The 22,301-nt window shown below is 37.8% G+C and overlaps 3 protein-coding genes across 9 annotated transcripts in view; 1 reads left to right on the top strand and 2 right to left on the bottom strand.

Annotated features, from left to right (window-relative positions):
• tpk1 (thiamin pyrophosphokinase 1) overlaps positions 1-9,979 on the top strand; it is a 68,023-nt gene extending 58,044 nt beyond the window's left edge. For all 6 annotated transcript variants that reach the window (XM_040126616.1, XM_040126612.1, XM_040126611.1 and 3 more), the window contains one exon: positions 9,114-9,979. In XM_040126616.1, coding sequence (XP_039982550.1) covers positions 9,114-9,259 — 146 coding nt within the window. In that variant the 3' untranslated portion in view covers positions 9,260-9,979. The remainder of the gene's footprint in view (positions 1-9,113) is intronic.
• A 90-nt stretch (positions 9,980-10,069) lies between these two features.
• sec61g (SEC61 translocon subunit gamma) lies at positions 10,070-12,557 on the bottom strand. 2 transcript variants are annotated; one of them, XM_040126622.1, is made up of 5 exons: positions 12,422-12,524; positions 12,270-12,320; positions 11,940-12,043; positions 11,622-11,724; positions 10,070-10,240 (listed from the first exon to the last, which is right to left on the bottom strand). In XM_040126622.1, the coding sequence occupies exons 2-5, from the start codon at positions 12,299-12,301 to the stop codon at positions 10,231-10,233; spliced, it is 249 nt and encodes an 82-aa protein (XP_039982556.1). In that variant the 5' UTR covers positions 12,302-12,320; positions 12,422-12,524; the 3' UTR covers positions 10,070-10,230. The 2 variants fall into 2 exon arrangements, with proteins under 2 accessions (XP_039982556.1, XP_039982557.1); XM_040126623.1 differs by lacking the exon at positions 12,270-12,320 and having other exon boundaries at positions 12,422-12,557.
• Positions 12,558-15,444: 2,887 nt separating this feature from the next.
• On the bottom strand, positions 15,445-22,185 carry zgc:112332 (uncharacterized protein LOC553712 homolog). The gene is made up of 7 exons (XM_040126621.1): positions 22,175-22,185; positions 21,382-21,497; positions 19,036-19,191; positions 18,468-18,572; positions 16,685-16,894; positions 15,756-15,948; positions 15,445-15,547 (listed from the first exon to the last, which is right to left on the bottom strand). The coding sequence occupies exons 1-7, from the start codon at positions 22,183-22,185 to the stop codon at positions 15,445-15,447; spliced, it is 894 nt and encodes a 297-aa protein (XP_039982555.1).
• Positions 22,186-22,301: the final 116 nt, after the last annotated feature.

The following is a 22,301-nucleotide window of genomic DNA, read 5'->3' as shown; positions in this document are numbered from 1 at the left end:
AATGTATATTTTCTTTTACATGCTTTTGTTTGTATTAGTGGGTGTGCATGTGTGCGTGTCCACTTGTTTCATTGTGCTCTTGTTTGTACTTCACAGTGTGAAGTACTTTCTTTTTATGTATAGGAATGCAAATATATACATGTATGTGTGTGTATATGTGAATGTGTGCGTGTTATGCATGTGACAAAGAGCAAGAAGAACTTCTGTCAACCATGAATAATGGCTGTCAGCCCCCTGCTCCTTATAACTTCAGCATCATCAAGCTCATACATCCATGCACTAACAAACATCAGACCCTCATACACACATACAGACAGTGCAACCACAATCTGAAACAAGCACACATGCACACTAGAGCCGGACAAAAAAATAAAAAATAATATTGATATTGCAATATAAATTTCAGTATAGGGTCTGAAATTTGGTAATTGTAATATTAATATATACTGTATCTGTTATCTTTTCCAGGTCTTTGGAGTTATAATCATTAAGAGTTTAGTCCTGGTTGATTTGTTTTTATAACACAGGTCCCAGAATTATGTTCCAAATTACACATTGAATTAAAACTATTAATTAAAACTATTAATACTAACTGGCATGGTGTCATTTAATGAATGTGCAAGAGTATTTGCAAGTTTGACAATGGCATTGCTCAAGAAAATACCAATTTGCATTAATGCAACAGAGGAAGACTGTATTTGTTGTATCTGTGTAATAGTTCTTGATGGGAATAGAATCAGTTCTGGAATACACCTTAAGATGCTACTTGGACATGTCATCAGTGATAAACACGAGGTCATAGGGTCTTTCGGGCCTTTAATCATCAGACAACCTCGCCCGGGCGACCCAGCTGGGGCTGATCAGTCCCCAACTTGTGTCCAAGTGGCGCACTACTCTACGGATCCCCCCTCCGGATCCATAGCCACCGTTAGGCCTTTTCAGCAGCCTCTAGGATGTTCTTGATGGCTCTTCTGCACTGCAGTCCTCTAACTCGAGGAGTTTGAAAGTTCAGTGTAACGACTGGCCAGCAAAGCCCCGGCACCCATTTTCAACTGGCTGACCTCGGGCTTTCCAGCCATTGCTCCTGCACTCTGTCACCAGTTCTGCATATTTAGCCCTTTTGCACTCATTCGCTCTGCAATCCGGTCTTCCCAGGAGACAGTTAGTTCCAGCAGGACCACTTGCTTTGTAGACTCCAATTTTAACACCATGTCTTTGCAGAGTGAAGTGGTTGCAATGTTCTCTGGGAACTTGAGTTGCATTCTTAGCTCGACTTGGAGCTGCCAGTCCCCATGCAGTGGCAAGAATCCCTTTGGAGGAGCTAGACCGATGTTGTGCCTTCTGCCCAGCTCTGACAAAGGTGATGGACTGTTTGGGGCTGTGCTGATTGTATCTGCCTTGAACGTGGTCATGGTGCCAGCAGTATCGCCCAATCCCCAATGCCTTCGGGCAGCAACTGAAGGTATGCTTCAAGGTGCCTCTCTTCTGGCAAAGTTGGCATGCTGGAGTGTCTGCCATGCCCCAGCAATGCAGATTGGACAGGCTTGGGAGAATGTTATAGACTGATTTGATGAGAAACTTGATGCGCAATGGTACGGCCCTCCAGAGCTCTGACCAGGTGATCTTATGCTGTTCTGCATGAACGTACCTGGTCCAGGCGCCTTGTTTGTACATGCCGACCATCTTGCTGCAGTGCTCTTCCTCCGCTTCTGCTCATATCTAATCCTGGATCAGTTGACGCTTCTCCCTCCGACGGGCGCTGTGGTAGCATTGTTTGGGAAAACTGTCCAGTTCTGCCCGCCCCACAGCAACATTGCTGACCAAAAGTCCGACCTGTCGATAACAGTGAGCCAGGTTATCAAGTTGCTCCTGGTTTGTTGAAGTGCGGCTGTATCCTTCAGAGAACTGTCGAAGATTTTCCCCAGGCTCTTGACCGATCTTTCGGTAACAGTTGGAATCTGTGTCCCTCCCAGGGTAAAGTGGAACTGGTCGACCACTCTTCCCTTCTTCAGGACCAGAGACCTGGACTTGGCTGTTTTGAAACTCATCCTTGCCCTTGAGACGAGTTGTTCGAGCCCTTGAAGGAGCCATCTGCACCCAGGAACAGATGTTGCTGTCACTGTCAGGTCATCCATGAATGCTCTTATGGGGGGCTGCCGGGTACCAGATCTTGATATGAGGCCTCTATATTCTACCTCCGCTGATTTGACAATCATGTTCATGGCCAATGAGAAGAGCGGCAAAGAGATCGTGCAGCCAGTGATTATGCCCTTCTCTAGCTCTTGCCAGGCCGATATTAATGACCCTGAGGAGACTCTCAACCTGAAATTGCTGTAATAGTAAAGGATGAGGTTCCGGATCATCTCTGGCACATGGTGTCTTGTCAGTGCTGTTTCCATGAGCTTGTGTGGGATGGATCAAATAAAAAAATTTGGTTTGATAAAAAGGGATTATAACTTTAAGGCTGTGATACAGTTAAGTGATAAAGTGTTCTTGTCCAGTCAAACAGTCTCACAACAGAGCCCATTTAATAACTATTCTTGAGATTTTGAATCATACCATATGATCATCAAAAGAAAGTTTGTCAACTTGTCTTCGAATTGTAGATTTACAATTTTTTTTTTTTTCTCGCCACTTTAAAAACTTCTCATCCATCTTGGCTTGAAACTTGAGATTGAAAGTTCATTCTTGACTTCTGAAAAGCAGTTGAAAATAGCTTTTCTGGAACTTTTGATCATAACACATGTTCATCAGCAAAGAGTATTTTCATCAGTATTTCCTTTAGCACCGTTCCCACATTACGTAGCGTTATGTTCATGTTAAGGTATTTGTTTTAATTATTACAACATTTGACTTGAACAGTTTCACCACTGATTATTTTATCTGTAAGTGGTTTCTGTGATATGTACTATATCATATCTCTATCATGATATAAAATAACATACATAGATTTTATCCATATTGCTCACACCTAATATGTACAATCTGACACGCGTATACAGAAACACAAAAAGATGCATGTATGTTTGAGTCTGAGACGAAGACACGCACACATTTCCATCTGTACCTTCATGGGTACATGAAGGTATGCATTTTCTTCCTCTTTCACTCTCTGTCTTTCTCCAGCCTATCCAAACACCACACTTAATACACAAATGAAGCTACCCTCACACACATGCTATTCCAAATGCAGTGTTTAAAATGTCATCAGAATGGTAAAGGACCTTAAAATGACCCACCAGATGGGGATTCTTTACTCATTCTCGCAGTAGTGCACAATGACACAAACATAGGGACACACGCAACATTTCAGGGCACCAACGCCTGTGAACACAAAGATCAACACATAAACTAGTGCAACATGAGACACATAGAGACACATCCACAAATCCAACATGGACAGGTGCTGAGTTTGATTTTAAAAAAAAATAACGTAATGATTTCAGCAGCAAAGCCTGTTAGAGAGCCGAAGCAATTGAGAAATCTTAATTAAAAGTAAACTTTGGGTATGATTAGAAAGCTTGCCCTCACTGTTAATGAGAGCATGCTGTTTATGAAATATAAGCTCTCACAGACACATCGGCATGCAAATGACAGTGTTTTAATAAGGACTTCACTACATGTTCCAAATTTTTAGTTTCATTCCAAACATGAAAAATAACTGAGACCTTCAAAGGACCTTAAAGGACCTTGGAGATTTGAAACAGCATGGTAATGACACTTTGATATGAATTCAGAAAAAATAAATCTAAGAATATGTTGACAGGACCGCCTTTAAACTTCTGTTTTGCTGCTGAGATGAAGCGTTGCAGTTTAAGCCTTTAGCAGTGTGTGCAGCCTGAGATTTCAGTATTCAATAAGCATTCTAAATACAGGGAAGGATTGTTTTCAAAAGAGGGCAAAGCAAAGTACTTTATCTTGTAGTCAAACAGATAGATGTGTCTGATAAACTTAGTTCAGTGAGATCTTACCCAGTGTCCCTGCCAGAGGCAAACATCCGTACTGTAAGATCTCTCCTTTTCCTTATGTTTTTCTAGATGCAAACACACACCCTGACCCGTTTCTTTTCATCTCTTCTTTACCTGCCTATGGTTTTCTGCTTATACGCTCGCCTAATGTTTTTGTCTCATTCTTTCAGGGATTCAGTCTAAAGAAATTAATCTATTCCCCTTTTGTCTCTCTTTCTTGCTTTTTCTCTTTATATCCCCTTTTTCCATGTTCTCTCTCATGCTTTTCCGCTGCAACACCTTTCTACATAATGCTGCCTCTCTCTGCCCTTCTACCCCCCTTTCTCTCTCCTAACTCTCTCTCTTCTCTCTCATATCCTCCCTCTATCCTTTGCTCCCGCTTACCAAGGTCTTAGAGAATGGAAATGAAAAGTATATGTATTCTGTAGTGGTGCAGTTTGGCAGCAGGAGGGAAAAATGCTGTTTTATGGTTTTATTATGGATCTGTAGATTTCTGACACTGTGCATATTACACACATGGGGGCAGAGGGGGAATGAAGAGCATCCTGATGCAAACTGCTGCTTGTACCCCCAGTGGAGCCACAGACTAGCAAGGAGGCAGAGGAGAGTACGCAGATGCACACATATTCACAGATTTTGGACCAAATATGCATTACCAACGACCCACTGTGTGTACTCTCACCCACACATGAACGCCCATACACAGTATGTAAACTCATATACTCAAGTATTCATGATAGAATATTAATATCCACAAACACATCAACTCCATCAATTTATCAATTTATGACCCTCTAATAACAAAATACATAATTTGCTCTACTGTGTGTTTGCACTTTTGTATCTCGACTGACTGATACCACATTCCCAGCAGATACGAGTTTTCTAATCTGAAAGTCAACTTAAACCAGAACAGTATTTGTCACCTCACACTCTTAGACAAACCCAGCAGTGCCATCGTAAACATTTAATGGAAGCGGCTATCATTGCACTGCAGATGGTACTCACACCATAGCATATGCCTTGACTCATGTCACGGCCAATAAATAGCTTTAAATACAAGGAGAATGTCAGAAAGATTAAATTGACCTTGCTGTATGGAAATCGTAGGTGGATATAATGTGCACAGTGCATGATTTCTTGAATAGAATACAGCCATATTTTTCAGATCACTGACGTTTGAAATCTCATTTTACTGTTAGTATTATTACCACGACTAAAATGTTAAGTACTTTTACCTTTATATAATATCATATAATCATATATAATCATATATCATATACATTTTTTTTCATGGAGTGTGATAATTTTTCACACTCCAAAGGATATGAATAAACTGTACAAAAAAAACTGTAGGAGGCTGTCATTTAGTTTTGTAAATTGTGCATTAACTGTTTTTGCCTCATCCATCTCCAAACTACAAACAACTAAGTTTAATAGTCATTCAGTTCAGTGTTTTGACAGACATATTGTTTTTTAAAATGAAAACCATATATTCCAAGAAATTGTTTAGTTGATCTAGGTATAAATTCTCTTTTATTATTCTTTACTGTTTCACCTTTAACAAGTATAGATTTTTGCAATGACATATAATGTCTTTGTTAATGTGGTGAGATAACTGCAGTAGTGAGTGTGAAACACATTTGTACCTTCACCTTATTTTAGTAATTTTGACAGCTCAGTATCGAACAAACATCATTTATAGAAAATGATTTTCCCTCTCGAACTGTGAAGCGCGATGAAATTTGATAGCAGACTTGTCTAAAGGACTGGAGGATCTACCCCCTGACTGAATGAATTCCATTTTCCTCTCAATGACAAGTCGTGTTATAAGGGGACACGTTTTCCTTGCTAAACACACTGGGCCATTATTGGAAAAGAAAATTATCTGTTTTTGTTTGTGTTGGAGTACCTGGGATCACAGTGACTAGCTCAATATTATTTTGTGTCACATTTTCCTGTCAGTGAAAAATGACATCCTTCACTACAAATGATTAGACAAATCAGCATGAATAATCTGAATTATTAATGATCGGATGGGCTGCTTTTTCTTGCCTTGATACTGATCAGTATCTTCATATCACAAAACAGTAATTGTGATTTCCCTCCAGCTCAGGAAGATGGTAGCAGGGAAATAAGGGAAATTTGGATAGACAAATCATTTCTAAAACGTGCTACATGTACAGAAAAGCAAAGTGAAAAAAAAACATTCACAGATCTGTATCATCTTTGAAAAACTAAACTGAGTTTATGGAAAATATGGTCTTATTTTTTTAATATTAACATAAATGGAGGCTTTAGATGGAGACCAGTTACCTTGACTGTGGCCCTGTTTATGATTACAGTGTCTAAACGGATCATTTGACACTAATGTTTCAGTGTTTAAAAATGCTTGATGCAGTACCTTTAACATGTCTTCTGGGAGCCTGTTTACTAAAAATTACTAAAAATAGAGTGGCAACAGTCTTCTCTCCCTTTCAAAAGTTGCCCCTAAGATCCACAATTCTCCTCTCTACCTGTTCACTGCAGTGTGAGTGCCTCCAAGTCTCTCCTCTCCCTGCCCACCCTCTCTCCTGAGTAATTTGTTGTGTAAATACTGTCTACTTACAGCTTACGGGCCCTTTCAGCTGTGTTGCTGGAAATGCAATTACAGGCAGCAAACATCTCCATTGTCGCACTGGAGGGTGCGATGCTCATTTTGGTCCCCTCTGTAATGGGGCTGTTATTGATTGGTATCAGCTATGAAGAGGGGATTACTAATGAAGCCATCTGAAAGCCTTTTGTGCTCAGCAAAGAGTTTGCACGTGCATATGTGTGTGTCTGTGAGTGGTTGTGCATGTTTGTTAATGTGTATGACAGACAGACAGAGATAATGTCTGTTAGTAAATGTAGGTGCCACTCGACAATTCCTGTTAAGTGTGGCTCCTAATGCTTTTATTGCAGTGTTCTGCTGCCACTAGTGGCAGTTCTGATTACACCATCCATCAATTTTCAACCCCTGAATGTATCTGTTTTCCTCTGTGTTTGTAATATAATCACATTGTGCTGAGGGATAAATCATATTATATTTTTATAGCAATGATATAGACAGCTATGGGAGGCTTATGCAGCCTGCTGAGGGACCCAATGTGTGTGGAACATTGGTGAATTGGTGTCCTCTAAGAATATAATAGCTGTAGTTATATACCTGTTTTTTTTCATTAAAGTGTTAACTATCATACTGAATTATCATGAAAAAACATTATTTATTATTTATTAACAGGTTAACATTAAAAATCTGCTTCATCGTGTAGGTGTGGTTTGATTAGATTTCATTGACAACATAAGTAAACAACCTCACAACTGTTATCACATTTTGATTAAAATATTGCTCAACTTTGATGGGTGCACAGATACATGACATCACCTTATTCACACTGAGCCCAGCACCTCATACCACTGAGAAGAGCACAGAAAAAAAAACAAATCTGTTATCTACAATGATCAAAATGGCTCCAACTTTGGAAAAAAAATGTAAGTTTGTGCAGGACCACATTGCTCACAATAGAAGCTGATTCAGAAAACAGGTTTTCAGGGCCTTTAAAATTAACTTTGCATTTGTATGAGAATCCACACAGAAGTCCTTGTTTACTTTGTATTTAACTGTGACTTTACTTTTTGATTCTCTCAAAGAGACCAATAAAAGTGTACATGCGCACTTGCACGTTTCACAAAATACTACAATATCTGCCTCGACTTCTCTCTAGCCATGAGACGAACCGCGTGTCTCTGCTGGTATGAACCTGGTGGAAACACATAACCCTGCAGAGAAGAATCTCACTGTAACAGTCAGACATTATTTTTATACGTCCTTAGCATAGTGACTGTGGCTCTGTGCTCACTCAGTTATTAAATACCTCAACTTCACAAGCAAATTGTCCCATAGTGCTCAATATGTATGATGTTTGAGGCATAGCGTTTGATAAAACAGGTTGTATTAACTGATCTCTTTATTCTTCAAAAGAGAATAGCATTCGTACTACTTTAAAATTATCTGCTGTAAATATAGAAAATAGCTTTATTACTGGAAACTGTTTATTCTTTATTCTCTGATCGACACACTTAAATCTACAGTTGAAATACTTTCTCAAATTTTCAGACCTAGAATTCAACAGTGTGAGGGAACTGGATTACATTTTTATTTTATCAAAATTTACAAAGCCCACAAAAAACTGGGAGTGATGTAAGATATTTTGCCCTAATGGTGCAACAAAGAAGCCGTGGCACCCAATTCTCTGAGACTGAAGGAAAATTATCCCCATAAATATCCCCTAGGTTTGCAGCTTTATGATTAATTTAGACTTTTGCTAAAGTAATGCTTTTGCGATCTGACTCACATTTTAAGAAAACTGCTTATCTGAGCTTGTCAGCTCAGCTTGTTCAGAGCAATTGTTGCATGAATAAATGTAACTGTTATTGTTCACATCAAACATTAGAAAGGGGAAATTGTGATCAGAGTGACTTTGACCGTGTTGGTGCCAGACAGGCTTGTTTGAGTATTTCTGAAACTGCTGATCTCCTGGGAGTTTCTAGAGTTAACTCAGAATAATGCAAAAACAAAAAACATCCACTGAGAGTGAACTGATTATGTTCCCCAGTGTGGAGACAGCATTGCAGAGCACAAAAAGAATGTTATATATGAAAGTAGACTTGCAAGTGGTCACCTTTCCTGTGTCAGGTGAAGGATTCTCTTTTAGAGGGTTTCTTAGAACTTCAGCAACCACAAAGTGGGAGTATGCTCAGTGGCATTAGCATAATAGCCTTTATGAATTTGTGAGGTTTTGGCTGTGATCCGTGTGTGGCCCTCAGACTTCCTCGCTAGGTCCAAATTTCTGGGTTAAGACACAAAGCAAAGTCATGTGGACCACCTCACCTTAGTTACACTGGAACAGAAATTTCTCCAGATCACATCCTCTCTACTAAGGCTTTCACATAGCTGCATTATGAATAACCAAACAACAAAGTATAAACTATCTACTTTTGTGCATTGAATAATTTCACTTGATTAACTAAAGTAGCCAGTAATGTGACATGAAGACCAGTATCACTCTGTAGAACCTTGTTACTGCTGCATTTAACTACATTATAGCTGTCTTCTCTGTCCAGATAACGAGGTCCTGCAGTTTGGGAAGCTGGTGAGCACCTCCAACTCCTATGAGCCTGTTGCCCCAGGAAATCCCAAGAAGCCTGTAACTGTAATCACAGACCAGCCACTACTTTGGAGCATGGGCATTCGTGAGAATAGGGAATAACACAGAAGAGATTCTTCTTCTCAGTTAATGTTTGACTAATCAGAATATTACACACACAGAATGCAACTTCCTTCCTACTGCTGAGCTATGACAAAGAAACCAGTTTTATACATTTCGTATAGCATGTGGTAAAAAAGGAAGAATGCTGAAAGCACTCTTACATGTGATCAAACATCTTATAAGTGTTTTTTTTTTAAGAGTATTGTGTGATACAATGATCAAGATTTGGTCAGCCTGGAACACAGGAAAATTCAAAACTGACCAAAAGAGCTGATTATTATTTTTAGTTTTTATAACATAGTGCCCATCCTTGGCAAGGATGTTTTTCTATTTTCACTGTACAGGACTAAATTCAGAATGAACCATATAGAAGTTTAATCTTTACTTATGAATATGCACATTACCCAGCCAGAATCCAAGCTTATTCCATACCAACATCGGATTCCTTTCATTAAAAACATTTTGATATCAAGCAACTTTTATATAAAGACTGAGATGACAGGATATTGCAGAGAATTACAGACAAGAAGAGTCAAACCCAGATTATATATTCCTTTAAAAGTCTGCATGTACACTATCTGATTTACATTATAGCCAACAGTATGTGCCTTTGACATCCATTCCAGGGTCATCTTGTCGTTATTAGCAGTACCGGTTAAGTACTATGGAACATAGAATAAAATGTATTTGTGCCTTTTGATGAGTTTATTGTTGTACTTCTGAAAGTCAGAAAAAAGGTAAAAACCACACTGTTGTATGTAAACTGTAATGGTAGCAAGACTGTTTGCATAGACAGGACAAATCAATCTGTCAGTTTCCATTTGTTTTATTTACACAGCGAAATATAAATGTTGTGCACAGAATGTAAAAATGCCATCCCTTTAGAATTAATCACATCAGCCCAATAACACTTTACAGCACCATCTCTTGCCCCTAGGTATTGAAGTTTGTGTTTTTTTCTTGGCCAGGATTTAACCACCACTAGAAGAAAACAAGAAAGTAAGTGTTAGTGACTGAAGAAATCAAAATGCATCCATACTTTTTACTGTAATATTCAGTTTTGAATGACCAAGCAAACACATTAAATCATTACCTAAGAAAGCCACTTCTAGAAATGCAATGATGTGCCCATCAGTACCATTAGCAAAGATTTAGCATCATACCACAATTTTCATTAAACATCAGACAATCCAATTTTTCCACTTTGGGATAGTGTATATTCCAACTATTGTGATAAGAGACTAAATGAATATTATTTGAATGTTATCTACTGTGCACCAAAATAAAATATTTTCTGTAAGATTACAACGAGAACTAATAAGTAATCATAAATTACTTATGCCTGTTAAGTAATGTGGTCAATAACTTGTGAAAATAAGTTATGGTCATTGGATGAGTTGATGCTATTTTATTATTGATAAAAGAGCATTAACTATATTACATTGATGTAATAAATTGAAAAGTGCCTTATGCAAGAGATAATCCTACTCAGATTTTAAAAAAAAATTGTTGCCCTTGTTAATTATATATTTGTTAAAATGTACTTTGGTCTTGACATTGCTTTGGTTTTTGCTAATTTTTGCTGGTAATTGTTCAATAAGGGAGTTGCTGACACATCTAATGTTTTGGGAGACAACTATAAAAGACAACTAAGACTTACAGTAGTTTGGTCTATAAAACATTATTGTTAGGGGTTTCAACAATACACAAGATTCGAGGCTCAGTAAATGCTGTCACTTTGGGGTCATGGTTTTGGTACGTTTTCATTAGTTATAAAAACTAAGGCACTCAAACAGGGGATCATAATGATATGGGAGTGTCTTGCAGCCCTGGCAAATAAGTGGTATTTAAAATACAATATACATAACTGACTACTATTAAACTACAAATACTTCAGATTACATTTTTTTCACTTTAAATTGAGATTAAAACATTGAATAAACTTGTCACGCTGTACCACGGATGAACAGACATGATACAACTCAGTGATTTACACATTTTTGTGCTGAGTGGCCAGTTAAAAGCAGTTGATTGGGAAAGGGGAATGGGCAGGGTAATGAACACAATCAAAAGTTAGAAACTCCCTCTCTCTCGTAAAAGTCATCACTTATCAATGAGACACTGGGATAAAAAACGTTAAGATAGCTCTTTACTGGACAGAGCAAGGATACAAACAATATCAAATCAAGACCAATCCCTTTCACTTGGGCCACCTCTTCACTGTTCCTCCTAGATTATTTATCACTAACGAATGTACAACAATTCACTGTAAATTGTTTAAATTAAAAAAAAAAAAAAAATCACATAGCATTTGTATGATACAATTTACAATGTAAATAAAGTACTTGTTACTTCCACTTACACAATGATGTTGTTGATGGGGATGTGAATGAGTTTGACAAAGAAACCAATGAAACCCATGATGGCAAACCCAATCGCTGTGGCCATGGCAATCTTCTGGAATTCTGAAGGTGGGCAGAGATAATCAAGGATAAAATACAACAAAAATCTATTTTCTTTATTAAACTAAGTTACTCATCATGCTCTTTGGATCCCACGTGTGTTAGCCGAACAGCCCAAGCTTGAAACTGGGTACTTTAGATTGAATTTAAGGTTTGACACTATTTCTAGCTCAACAAAGACCGAGCCAAAAAAAAAAAAAAAAAAGTATAAATGGTACCTTTTCTGTCGGGTTTTGTGCATCTTTTTACGAGCCTTATTGAATCTTTGACGAACTGCCGACTGGGCTCAACGAACTGCATTACCTGATCCATGGTGTTTAGGCTGCAGACAGAATTTTAAAAAGACAATCAGAGTTAAAGCTTGGACTGCTTTCGGTGCTGACGTTCACTTCAGCAAACGGAGCCTTTCAAGACTCCCACAACGTTATGATCGTTAATATACCGTAGATCTCTGCTTTTCCATCAAATAGTAGTTAACTAGTATATCAAATAAGCGTCTTTATCACTAAAAACCTGATTTGAAGTTAGTTATATAGTAAGTACTCAACCCCTCCTTGTTAGCTATGAGAAGAAAAGTCATCAGCTCGACGTAACGTTAGCTGGAAATCCAAAAAAATACAACTCAAAGGTCTCACACCAGTTAATGGGTTAGACTTTTGTGTAAATACAATATTATTTAATGGAATAGCACTTTGCTTACCTATTTCCGAGGTCGTGTTTGATGAGAAGTGAGTCAGAGTAGAAAGGGACACGTCGCTCTCAGGGAGCTTGTTAGTAGAGAAGCGCTGACGTAGCTTTAAACGCGCATGCGTATGAGCCACTATTTCTTTTTTTTATACGATTTTGAATTATTGTTCACACTGCCACCTACAGGCTAGGAGGTTTGCATACAGAGAAAGGCTGCTAGTTTTCATTACAGCAGTAGTAGGCAAAGCATGGGTTAAACCAATTTTGGTCTTTTTCTCAATGATACCCGGCTTTATTCCAACACTTTTTAGTTAGTCTTCAAAATAAGACAGCACTGAGACCTGAATTATTTTTAAGATTTAAAAGATTACTGAAATTACCCAAATATACATTTTACCTCATTTTTTCCCACCACACATTATTATGTTTTTACTAGATGTAAACAGTTTTATTTTTTTTTATTTTTTTAATGTTGTAAAACATATCCAGATTCACAGTTATTCTTAATATCAGACTATAATTTCAGTTTCATATCAATTACTGAAGCAAGTAGGGGTATTTTGCTGTCAGTTTGAACTTTCAAAACTGTTACCAACTCATTAAATTTCTGGCAACAGTACAGCTGACAGATGGGATATTGTTATTTGGTGAGTGTTATTATGCATCTAAATCATAATACACACATTGCTTAGAGGGAGCATTAGACTCCTGTAGCCACACCTCTTGTTCATGCCACATTCCTTTAGCCCTAAATACTCCCTCATGTGATTCAGATTAAGATATGGTTTCTAAATATAATTCTGGCACTTTCTTGACCTTTGTTCTCAATTATACTTATACTATGGTGTGACTAGTGCCACACTTAGAGTAATACTCATGTCCAGCAAAAAAAAGTCTGTGTGCTGCAGTCCAGAGCATTCTATACAGTTTTACATCCCTTAGTGGGGCATCAATCAATTAGCAGAGCAGTGAATAATGATAAACAGCACTATGCTGCAGGCAGCAGTATTCCAACATTAATTTTTACATTTGTCAATTTAATTAAGTGACAGTGGAGAAAGTCACATCAAAATTCTGTTATCAGTTTGGGTGGCAGTGGCTAAAACTTTAAGACCCTTAATTCTGTCATTATTAATACACTAAGCTTACCTAATCTCTATTAACTCTCATAGGCAAACATTAGTTACTTAATATCTTCACAGAAAATTGTAAGTGTTTACATTTCACTCTTCTATTAGCCGAAATTCAATGCAGTTGCCTAAAAGCTATGCATAGTAAATCAGTTGTCCCTGCCCCTGCCTGGTGCCAGGACCAACAGATGCAACTTCAGGCTCAGCAGCCCTGTTTCCTCATCCCCACACCCTTGCCGATGAACCATTGGCAAGGGTATGACGGGGGGGTCTGTGTGGTTTTTTTATTATTATTATGAAAAAAAGAAAAAAAATGATTAAATAATTTTCAATTATTTAAATTCAAACACTGTAATTATTTTTCCAGTTAATGAACATATGAAACAAAATAGCATAAAGTCTGTATTGGATTCTGGATTTGGTGACCACTTGACCTTTCCTCTAGTGCCACCATCAGGCCTTTTTCTTTTCCATTTTGATTCTGTTTTCCATTTTCCATTTCCTGCTGCTTATTTTCTAGTTGGTATGTATACATAGTTCAAAAATATGCAGCTGATTTTATTCTTTTGTTTGTTATATCATTCTATAGATGATAATGTTAATTTGTTTTAATTGAAAAGGTAAATGTGTATATAAGTTATATTCATTTTAAGTTATTCATTAATGTTAAGAGAATTTACGATTCAAGATCTTTATGGGTAAATTTACATTTAAACTGTAAGAGACTGGCCTTTAGCAAATTTCATATAGAGGGGATCAGTCTTGCATCAAATAGTTAGTTCCACTGTATGCAGAATGTTGCATGCATGTCTGCACCAAAATCCCTGGCGCCCCCCTGACAATAGCTACATACAATCAGAACTTACATATGCAGCAACTTTTACATAAAAGTCACAAACAAGCATAACTTTGCAGCGTGTTTTCCAGGCTAACAGGATTCATTTTTACATTATGCCACATTGACACATTCCTGGTGCTGACACGTTATCACCACATCATGATAGCAAGCCTGTAACCATATTGTGGTTACAATTTTTAACCTTATAAGGCATCTAAATCTGCAAATTGTGTAATACAAGGCATTTCAATGGAACAGTTTGATGACGAAAAACAATTTTACACAAAGTTTTACTGATCAATTAAGGTAGATCTGATACTTTAAGGGTTACAAAAGCAGAACAGGAACCACTTCATATTGTCATCTACAAGTTTTTTAACAGTCAAAAAAAGATGTACAGTATTTCATTCAAATTTTACCCTGAAAAGGACTTTTGGAGGCCATTTGGAACCAAACTATTCTCATCAGTGCCAAAAACTATCCCTCTGCCACATTGGACATTGCAAACTGAAAGTTTGTAAGGGACATGTAAGAAAAACTTTGACAATGGGTCATCAAAAGCAAGACCATGCTGGCTAATGTCTTTAGTTAAGCTAACATCTTTACAAGATAATACAACATCTGCACTACACATACAAAACCAACTAAACAAAGAATAACCACATCAGTTAGTAAAAGCAGAGTAAAAAGACAGTTAAAAAATTATTTTTTCAACCTTTTTTTTTAAAATTCTACAAAAAGTACTGAAATCAATTTGACCGTCAGTGAATGCTAACAAACTGTTTGATATATGGGTAAAACATCATGCAATCTTATTTGATAAATGCAATTTGACTAAAACATAAGATTCTTTAGAACATTTATAGAAAAAGGAGCTCTTGGTTGTGATTCAATTGATTTTTGGACTGTATTGTACTTGAGTCATAAAATAAGTCCTAAAATGCACCTTTTTCACAAGAGTAACAGAAACATCAATGCCTGTATAAAAGTGCTTAACAGTGCTGTTTAAAAAATTATATTTATACATAGCTTACAATGTCCTTCACTGCACAATTAATTTTCTGCTATTCACTGCCATGTGATACCAAGCATGTTGCAGCTGACTTCCCACAGTTTCTGGGCCAAGTCATCATCAGAAGCAGTCCTTGAGCACCTTGCAGGGGCACAGTCACTGAACACACACAGGGACAGAGAATGGCCATTACATACTGTGTGCAGTTTTTGTCTGAGTGTTAAACAAGGATAATAGTTGCCAACCCTCAGCTACATATAGTATACCCTTTTGTTAGTCAGCAGCTAGAAATTGCAAGTAGCATTAAGTCAGGACTCTGAAAGCTCTTGTAGAACCAATTGTAAATTGGCTGAAATACTGTGTGTACCTGAAGTACCCTCCACTCTGTCTCTCCAGGCCTGGCTCTACAGCACAGTAGATGGTGGTCTGTGCTCCCTCCATTGTTGTCTTGGTGAAAATCCTGAAAATCTTCACTGCCACCTGGATACACTGGTGCTGGTGCCTCCACAGGTCAGACTGCACCACCCCCGGGTGCAGCGAGAACACGCTCACCCCTGTACCTGAAACATATATACAGGCTCCTACACAGTCTGCTATATAACACATTCAAGCAAGTATGACCCTTATTTACATGTGCATATTCTGTCATGATTTTGCATACAATTTACACATATTTCTCTGAAAAAAAAAAAATCAAACAGTAACTGCATCAGTGACTGAGCACTTGCAATTGTATTTGTAAATTGAAAATAAAATAGCCATATTAGCCATGGTATTTGCATTTTATTTTCATTCCGTTATTTCCATTTAATGTCCAATCTTCTCTTTGTTTCTGAATTAAAATTATCATGGTCTGAGTTTTGATAGCTAGTAGGAGCTAAAGTAATTTCTTTTAGTTCTTGTCCATTAAGCATGAGAAAAAACAATGGATTGAGACAGCAAAATGGCCCATTTCCCATGTAAAGCTGATTCATATGGAATGGCCTACTTCCTCAGAATGAAAAAATACAAACAAATGTAAACAAACACTTACACAAGCTATCCAGTGTGCAAGTAATGGTAAGTTACGACTTGCTTACGTCAGTCTGTTCTTATGTAAAACTGAATACAATGCTTTACTCCACAGGTTTTCTCAGCAAGACCCTTTTCATGTATACCTGCTAAAAATAATCAAATTATCAAATTGAAAAAAACAATTTTGTCACTAAGTTATTTTTTCTTTTTTTTTCTTCCATGCTTTGTGACGTGTGCTTGATTATGCATTAATTCCTTGAAAACTTGATCATCTCACCTCACCTTGTAACCATTTGGCTAGTGACCGTGCAAACAGGACATTAGCCAGCTTGCTCTGTCCGTAGGCCTTCATGGTATCATAACTCCTCTCGCTGTTGATGTCATCAAGTTGAAGTCCAGTCCAGGTGTGGGCCACTGATGCCACAACAACAATACGGGCTGGAGCCGAATGTTTGATGAGGTCCAGCAGCAGGTAGGTCAACAGGAAGTGACCTAAGGAAAGTCATGAGACACACACATTCAGGCTCTGTATCATGCTACCCAAACAAATGTCACACAACTCTGTGATCAACTTATACACCTCAAAAGGTCTGAAAATCCAACCTGAGATATTTCTGGAGTGCAAGCAGATTTGCAATCAGAAAAGATTTTTTAAAAATACAATGAGCTGATTCAGCTCCTCAAGACAAAATATTTTTGCTAGATTTACGCTTATGAGAAGTTGTGCAAAGAAGAAAAGGAGGACACACTTGTTTTTTTAGTAGCTGATACTTTCACTGCCAAACCCATATTCTGTTGGCACTTTATGCACTCAAATTTGAGGGAGAACATGCACTAGTGTGTCATTCTGCCAGCCAACAACACAACAATTTGGACACACAACTCGATATAACACCCCAATTAACCTAATTTTTCATCAAGAACAACTCTAAAGAGAGCTGCTATAGAGGTAAGACAACTGTAACACTGTGAGACATCACCACTGACTGTGAAAACAAGATGCTATCTAGATTTACTAGTGTTGTTCTTATGTAGAAAAATAGTACTATTGTTGCATCGTGGGTCTTTTGGCTAGTGTGGTGGTTTTGTGGTGCTGAACTAAGAGCTCCTACAAAGTGAACTGTACACACATTTTTTAAATTGCTGCAATATACTTTATCACAAACATTGGAGTGATTTTTGTTTTCATAGTACTGTCACTGAAATAAACGAAGGGTCAATATTTTCTAATTTCTCTGTCTGTCTCTGTCTCCTTCTGTTTCTTCCCCTGTAGTGGTCTGTCTCTTTTTGGAAGTTCTCTCTCTTTCAGTTGTTTGCCATGACTAGCTCACTCACTCTCTATGCCGATTTAATGGCATACGTCATGATAGTATAGCTGAAACTTTACTTTGTGCTGTACCTGTGACTCCATGTGATGCTGGGGTTACAAGTGGTTGTTGTTCGTTATCAACATACAATAGTTCTTACTATGGCGTTGATAAGGTTATAATGCCCACCATACACTGACACACCTGGATGGAGTGCCAACTGAGGACAGCCCACTGAACTTTCACTCCAGCTTACGGACCAAACTTGGCTACACTGACATAAAGAACATGACATTTTCATCTCGATTAATGCTTTGCATGCACAAAGAGTAGAGAAGTTTAGATAAACACAGGATTGTTTTCTGTGATCAAAAGTTTACTGTATCTAACATTATTCCTCCTCAAATGGTAAATATAGCATCACCCATGTGGTACAATGACTATATTTAAACAAATGGAAACACTGGAAAAATATTTACAAAGACTGATTTCTGTTCAGGGTACACACTCACAGTGGCAATGCCATAAATTGTCACGTGGACGGAAACTTCAAGATCTGGTTTGAGTTTTTTGCTTTCATCACAATTGTTCCATTTTTGCTGTTTTCCTGTTTATAAATGTACAGATGTGTATTTGTGTGTGTGTGTGTGTGTGTGTGTGTGTGTGTGTGTGTGTGTGTGTGTGTGTGTGTGTGTGTGTGTGTGTGTGTGTGTGTGTGTGAGTGAGTGATAGAGACTATAACTTCCAGTAGGACTTACCCAAATGATTGACCCCTAACTGAAGTTCAAACCCATCCGCAGTCTTGGAGTAGGGACACATCATGATGCCTGCATTGTTTATCAGGATATTCACTTGTTTCTCCTCTGAAAAGGACATTACTTAGTTAGATAGGTAGGTAGTTAGTTGGTAACAAATTCCCAGAAGTATCATATGTTAAATAAATGGCATAAATGCACTTAAAATTTGGTAAATAGACTGCATTCATACTGAGCTTTTACAATTTGCCTCTCATTAATTCATGCACATACATACACACACACACACACACACACACACACACACACACACACACATCAGTAGTGGCAAAGTGGCCATGCAAGGCAGTGGCCTAAAAATTTGGAGAAATCTTGAGCCAGTCTCTTGCTCACAGATGCATAGAGGAGCCAAGGATCAAACCACCAACCCTGCAATTAATGGACAACCCACTCTGAGCCACCGCAGTGCTGTTTAGGAAACCCATCACTGTTTCAGGAGAATAATGTTTTGTTTTGTTTTTGGAAGAAAATGCATACAATAAGTTAAGATATTAATGGTTAGTTTACCTACCTTTGATGATGACTTCAGCAAATGCTCTGATGGACTTGGTGTCAGACAGATCAAGCTTCCTGATGACAACATTCTCATTTCCTGTGTCTTCCAAAATGTCCATCCGTGCTTCCTCTGCCCTCTCCAGGTCTCTGCATGCCATGATGATGTGTGCACCTGAAAAATTATTGTAATGAGTTGGTAACATAATCATTTCAATGTACATGACAATGGCTTTGACTGGTTTAATTATAGTAAATGCTTTAAATTCGGTTGTACTAGCCATAAAGAGTTAACACTTTCACCTCACAACAAGAACATTCAATTTTGGCCTTGGCATGTTGTACATGCTAATAATTTCAGACACTTCTATTCTTCTTTTGATTGAGGCTCTAAACTTGTGCTAAGTCAATTTTACTTAATGACAAGTCACAGGACAAAGGGAATAAGTAGCCATTTTACAGCTATTACATTATACTGTGAAATTGATAGTGATATATTAAGGTGAATATTCTACACACAGGAGGTTAAAACCTTCAAAGTTTCCTAACTAAAAAGTACAATAGCTTTGTTCATTTGCAGGCATACAGAGCTACCTACGTCAGTTAAGGAGGAAGTACCCAAATCTCTCAGTGTACATGTGATCATCCTCAAATGTTTTCTAAACTCTCATGCAGCATGTCATTTAGGCAACTGCTCTGCTCACATGAGCATAAGACACTCTCAGCTGTGTCATTCTCATTCGCCTCTGACGCAAATTGATGCAATTTCCTTAATGAGTCTAGAAAGGGGCTTTGAGGACACATACACACATGCTCTCCTTCATCCACAGACACACACACAAACATGCATGCATGCATCCTCCCACACACACCAGTAATCCACACACACATACAAAATAGCTGTTGTGCCCAACAATTATGGAGGAGGGGAGCCATTAATCAGTTTGAGTGTGGTGTCTGTATCCTATCACAGTGTCTGTCTTTCTTCCCTGCTGCTCCCATGTGGGAAAACCCAACTGTTCCCACATTTCCATGGTAGCCAAGTTTACTTAATTAGATAAAACAGTGAGAAGAAGGGTTTTACTGAGTCAAGTTAAAAATCACCCAGCAGATCATTACACACTGTTATGCATGCATAATTAGTGTAACAAATAACAACTCAAGTCAACCCTGATCATTTTCTGTATATTCAGACTTAGTAATATTTTTTAATTGTGACAGCACACCCTCATTTCACTTTTCAAACATTAACTTTTGTAATTTGACATGGATGACTAAAATGCGTGTTTCACTTCATCAAGATGGTAAATGCACCTAAGAATAAATGTTATAACCAAACAAATAAATCATTAAAATGTCTATTAGGATACAGCGCCCCAAGCAAGTACCTTCTCTTGTGAATCCTTACAATGCAAATAATGTCATCATCATATTATGACATAATCTCATTTACTGAAAGGTGATGCAGATGTGAGAGAGCAGTCTCCTGAAACAAGAAGCACAGTGTAATATATCCTATCCTCTATCTTGTTTTTGTGTTTTTATTTCACTTTTAATTTCTGTATCGTCCTTTCAATATATTTTATTAAAAATAAAACTTTCTGTCTTACATTTAAGGTTAAACACAAATTTATTAAAAATTATGTGTGCTTCCATTTACAAAATAAAATTAAATCTTTGAACATGTGCACAATTGTTGCTTTCAAAAAGAGGAGGTTGATGTCATGCTGAACCTTTCAAGTGCAGACGAATGAACAAACTGAATTGCAACCAATTTTCATATTATGCACTGTGTGCGTGTGCATGTGTACACTGCTGGGTGCACCCTCCCATCTCTCTTTGTTGCTGACTGGCTTGGGAGGGGAGCAGACCCTCACAATGCTCCCTCTGTCCCCTTGAAGCCTCATCTCTATTCCATCACTGCCATTTGTCTTCCTCATGGATTCGTCGAGTGTCAAGCAAAACGCTATTTCTAGTTGACAGAGCCTGAATTTTCTTTCCTGTCTGCGTTTAGCCTTGGAATATGTAAAGTATGCTGTGGTTGTAATAGTCTCGATCCTGATATTCCCAATGTAAAGCATATATGATGACACTGCATAAGCAAACAAGTTAGTAGGATTAAACCTGATTCTATGTTGGAGGTCTGGGGATAGACGGCACAGTTAAAGATCACATGTTATAGCTTTAAACCACCCAAGCATTAGGAGCTCTTAATTCCACTGAAAAATGCGGAATGTGTAAGTCAGAGTTTGAGGGTTTGTTTAAAAAAAAACAAAGAGGCAGGTACATATCAATGCAACTGAGCCTGAAAGACTGAGTCAGACGGAGACAGACACACAGCTGGTCAGACAAGTCTGTGCACTACCTCTTCTTGCCAGGTCCCTGGCTGTTTCTTTGCCAATACCAGTGTTGGCTCCAGTGATGATGACAGTTTTTCCATCTAGCCTCTCCTCAGAAGACCAGCGGTTACAGCACACACTACTGAACAACAAACAGAATTAAAGCATCAATTAAGGAAAAACACCACATAAACATATATGGATAAAAAAAACAATATTTTTTCATCATAAGTATTATTTTGTATATATTTCCATCCCCACTGCTAGTGCTGTCAGTAATCTATTTTATCTGTTTATACACATTGATTTAGAAACGTGATCCTTTGTGGAAATTTCCACAAAAGTTAAGAAATTTGGAAATATGCTACAGAAAAGTCAAACATGCAAAAAATGATCAATGAAATGATGATTACAATACCTCTTGAACAAAAAACAGACGTTTTTGTGACATTTAAGCATACATCATTGTATTTATATTCCCTGATTGTGATTATGATGTGAAAATGCCAGGCTATTTTCCTACAAGAATGAAAGAAAATCTTCATTTCAAACACCCTGTAACAGATTCACATGAGCAAAATACAATCAGAGTGGTTAATTAAACTATTTTTAAATGACTCTACATAACAAATAATTTACATAAAAAGACAAATGGTCTGAATCGACGTAAACTGCAAATTTTTACACAGGTATAATCCACTACCAAAACTGGGGGCACGGTGTAGTGTAATCCCTTTTACATTTCTCACATTCCTGTTATTAACAGAGCCAGCCACCTAACCGTTGCCGTTTTTTTACCAGTTGTGTATTTTTTCCTACCTGCAGTACATTCTTACTCAAGAGAGGGAAAAAAATCCCCCTCAGGACTTCAGCAAGAAATGAACAAAATTCCTCCTTCAGTCCTCACAACAGTTCATCACTGGATTTCGTGCTTGGTATCTCTTCC

This window comes from Xiphias gladius, chromosome 5 (assembly GCF_016859285.1).
Source record: "Xiphias gladius isolate SHS-SW01 ecotype Sanya breed wild chromosome 5, ASM1685928v1, whole genome shotgun sequence".
In the NCBI taxonomy this organism is placed as follows: Eukaryota; Metazoa; Chordata; class Actinopteri; order Istiophoriformes; family Xiphiidae; genus Xiphias; species Xiphias gladius.
Note: the sequence above shows the minus strand (reverse complement) of the source record. Positions and strands in the feature narration are given on the sequence as shown.